This window comes from Leptonychotes weddellii, chromosome 7 (assembly GCF_054177405.1).
Source record: "Leptonychotes weddellii isolate Sample4059 chromosome 7, ASM5417740v2, whole genome shotgun sequence".
Lineage (NCBI taxonomy): Eukaryota > Metazoa > Chordata > Mammalia > Carnivora > Phocidae > Leptonychotes > Leptonychotes weddellii.
In genome coordinates, this window is record NC_138375.1 from 53,048,131 (window position 1) to 53,052,291 (window position 4,161).

A 4,161-nucleotide genomic window follows, 5' to 3' on the forward strand; every position below is an offset into this window, starting at 1 on the left:
GTAAATTTGAAACAGGAAGAGTTCTGGTCCAGGATGAAATAAAAGCTTTGGTGGGTGCACATTCAGTACACCCTGCCTGACATTTGCCCTGCTCTTCAGGTACGTTTTGTCTTTCTCTGGAGCAGGCACTTTGTTCCACTAATAAGGAGGTCCACAGGTTGCTTATATCACCTACATACACCACCTTCCCCCGCTCATGGGCGGGTCCCAAGCCACAGTAGCTAAAATGTCCCATTTGGTGTCGCTGTCCAAGGTCCTGATTGAATGCTCAAGCCTCCACATTATATCCGTTTTTCTGTCCTTTTGTGCTGTCCAGTGTTTTTTTTTAAATGCTCAAAAGATGCTGCAGACTGAAAGAGCAGGGTTTTTGAAACATAGACTAGAATTCAGGAATAAACATGAGATTTTGGCTCCTGCTGAGGTGTGCTACAGGATTTAGGGCTCGAGCCCATGTGTCCCCATTTACACTGAAGAATCAACAATTTTTGCTGTTACATATTCCCAGAACAAATTCTGGGATTTAGCACAGTTGATGGAAGAAAGCAGAGCTAAGTAGAGAACAACCAGGGCTGCACCTTGTAGAGTATTAACCAAAAAGGGGAGGCATGGGGGTGCCTGCGTGGCTCAGTCAGTTAAGCATCTACCTTTGGCTCAGGTCATGATCCCGGGGTCCTGGAATCGAGCCCTGTGTCAGGATCCCTGCTCATCAGGGAGTCTGCTTCTCCCTCTTCCTCTGCCCCCTCCCCACTCCCCCCCCACCCCCGCTTGTGCACTCGCTTGCATGCTCTCTCAAACAATTTTTTTTTAAGGGGAGGCACTATACTTTGGCAATCTCTGGCTTGGAATTTTCCTCTTTCTGACTTCTTACATCAGAAAGCCCTGTGACTTCTCTCTTCTAAATATTTCCCTTGGATTGGTTGGTCTACTTCATCTCACCTCTGCCACTTCTCTGACAATGATCATTATCACTACCATTGTCACCACTCCTGTTCTAGCAGTTCTAATTATCATCATTGGTGGGACTCCTGGGTGGCTGAGTCAGTTAAGCATCTGCCTTCGGCTCAGGTCCTGATCCCGGGGTCCTGGGATCGAGCCCCGCATCGGGCTCCCTGCTCGGCGGGAAGCCTGCTTCTCCCTCTCCCACTCCCCCTGCTTGTGTTCCCTCTCTCGCTGTGTCTCTCTCTGTCAAATAAATAAATAAAATCTTAAGAAAAAAAAAGAATATGTGTACCAATTTGCATTCTCATCAACATTGTATAAGGGTGCAGGAGCCACTCTTGCACGAGTGGCAAAAGTTCCAAGAGGCAATACATTTACTTAAACAAAAATTGGTGCATTTTATTGTGTGTAAACTATACCTCAACAAAAGACCAAAGGAAATACATTAAAAAAAAAAAAAAAAAAAAAAAAAAAAAACCTAACATAGTAATTATCATGCGCCATGGCTGGGATAAGTGTATGTAGCACTTTAAAACAAACTTCTGAGGTAGGTTCTGTTTTACAGATGGGATGTTGAAACTCAGTTCAAAAAACTTGCCCAAGTTGAAACAAGAATTTCAGAGAGGGTCAGGTAACTTCCTAAACCCACACAGCGAGCAAGTGGCACAGCAAGGACTAAAGCCGTTGCTCTCATCCTCATCTGCAGCGGAGACGCTTCTCAGCGCCCCAGGAGAAGTGCAAAGGGTCCCTAAGAAAGCAGGAGGTGAGGAAGGGGAAGAGTTAAAAGGAAGCAGGTTGCGTCTGCTCGCGGGTTAGAAGGGGGGCTTCCGGAGCTGCAGGGTCCCGAAGCGGGTATGATGTAATCACGCCGGTCTCTGCGTCAAAGGGCGGCCCCAGGGCTGCGGGCACTGCGGTAAAGCTGTTCCCGACCGCCGCACACCTTGTCCCGGTCTCCTGCTGTGGCTGGCCAGGCCAGCAGCATCCGCTGTCGCCATTGTTCCACGCCAGGACTGCCATCCAGAACCACCTGTGACTCCTGACAACTCCAAGCCACTAGTAACCCCTGACAGCCGCCACCAGTTATCTGCGACACCTTTACAGTCACCGCTAGCCACCCACCCGGGTGCCCAGGGCGCGCCATGAAGTCTGCCTCAAGCTCTTGCGGGGGTGGGTCGGGTGGCCGCGGGGGTGGCAGCTGGGGCGGCGGGTGGGGCGGGGGGCGGGGGGGCGGAGGCAAGGGAGGAGGAGGCGATGGCGGCCCTGGGGGCAAGTGCGGCTTTGGGGCGCGGGCGCGTGGCTTCGGCGGCGGCCGGGGCCGGGGGCGCGGAGGGGGGGACAGTAGGGACCGTGGTGGCAGCGGGCAGCGGCGCGGCGGTGTGGGCAAAAACAAAAACCGCCGCAGGAAGGGCGCCAATGCTGTGTCGGTGGAGCCACACAGGCATGAGGGTGTCTTCATCTACCGTGGAGCGGAAGACGCGCTGGTAACGCTGAATATGGTGCCAGGCCACTCGGTGTATGGCGAGCGGCGGGTCACTGTGACCGAGGGCGGTGTGAAACAAGAGTACCGCACGTGGAACCCGTTCCGCTCCAAGCTGGCAGCGGCCATCCTGGGCGGGGTCGACCAGATCCACATCAAGCCCAAGTCCAAAGTGCTGTACCTGGGCGCTGCCTCAGGGACCACTGTCTCTCATGTCTCCGACATCATCGGCCCGGACGGCCTGGTCTACGCAGTTGAATTCTCCCACCGCGCTGGCCGTGATCTGGTTAACGTGGCCAAGAAGCGAACCAACATCATCCCGGTTCTCGAAGATGCCCGGCACCCGCTCAAGTACCGCATGCTTGTAGGGATGGTGGATGTGATCTTTGCCGATGTGGCCCAGCCTGACCAGTCCCGGATAGTAGCTCTGAATGCCCACACCTTCCTGCGCAACGGGGGCCACTTTCTCATTTCCATCAAGGCCAACTGCATCGACTCCACTGCATCTGCTGAGGCAGTGTTTGCTTCTGAGGTGAGGAAGTTGCAGCAGGAGAACTTAAAGCCTCAAGAGCAATTGACCCTGGAGCCCTATGAGCGGGACCACGCTGTGGTCGTGGGGGTCTACCGGCCCCTTCCCAAGAGCGGCGGCAAGTAGCACCCAGCAAGGGCTGTCCCTGGGCTCTCCCCAATCTGTGCTGTGTTCAGTATAACTGTGTATGTGTTTTCTTTGTGTGTTGTTTTTCTTTTGTCTATTAAATGGCATAAAGAAACAGTACCCAGGGGTATCAGTGAGGCCAGTTTTCCTGCAATAACAGTCAATCCCTAAATCTCCAAATCTTCAAATCCCTAAAAGAGCTAAAACAGCTGGTGATAGGAACCCATCAAGGAACAGCATGGGAGTTGTGCTTACTCTAATGACTTAGGGCCCTAATGTCCCAGGGCTCCTCCTCACACAAGCTTTCTCATCACAGGGGCAGGGGGACGAGAGCTGGGGCATTGCTAATGAGCCTGAAAAGTCCCCCTTGGAATTGAGGGAGCACTTGGGTTTACATTGGCTAAGTCACATGACCGAGCCTGACTCCAGGGAGTGGCACTGGGTATTGATGGACAATAGTGTAGTGTAACACACCCGATCTGTCTGACTCTAAGCCCGAGTTCTGGTAAAATATATATTTAATACTTTATTCTTCATCTAAGCCCTTTTGCATCCCCTAGTTCTTATTCACCACACCCGCTGGAATGGCTTTGTTAACCATTTCCCTTTTATATGCAAAGCAACAGGGCTTCTGAAGGTAAACTGGTTGCCCAAGTTTGCATAACCAGTTAGGAGACAGAATTTAAATTCCCAATCTTTTGGGCTCTAAATCCACAGCTATTTCCTCTACACCAGTGGAATCATACCTCTCCCCTACGTGGCCCACATTGGACAGACTGCAAGTCCCCACGTGTGGACACACACAAAACAGAGTTCTGTGGTTTCATTGTGTTCTTTCTTTCACCTCCCTGTGCTGCCCTTAGATTTCAAAATAACAAAATAAGGCAGGGGGGTAGGATGCGGGTGTACTTTGCAACGTGTCCCCACTGCCAGGCATAACATACCCAAGATGGTATCACCAAGTGTCTGAGAAACAACCAGAAAAATGACTTCAGAAAGTATCTGTTTCTGAAGGGCATTTCCTGCAGACCCTGAGTTGCTGGACTCATTACATTCAATTCTGACTCTCTAAACCAGCCCAAAGGGAGTG

General features: G+C 51.8%; 1 protein-coding gene across 1 annotated transcript; it reads left to right on the forward strand.

The window, feature by feature from the left end:
- Positions 1–1,635: 1,635 nt before the first annotated feature.
- FBLL1 (fibrillarin like rRNA 2'-O-methyltransferase 1) lies at positions 1,636–3,843 on the forward strand. The gene has a single exon (XM_031038264.2). The coding sequence runs from the start codon at positions 2,079–2,081 to the stop codon at positions 3,069–3,071; it is 993 nt and encodes a 330-aa protein (XP_030894124.2). The 5' UTR covers positions 1,636–2,078; the 3' UTR covers positions 3,072–3,843.
- Positions 3,844–4,161: the final 318 nt, after the last annotated feature.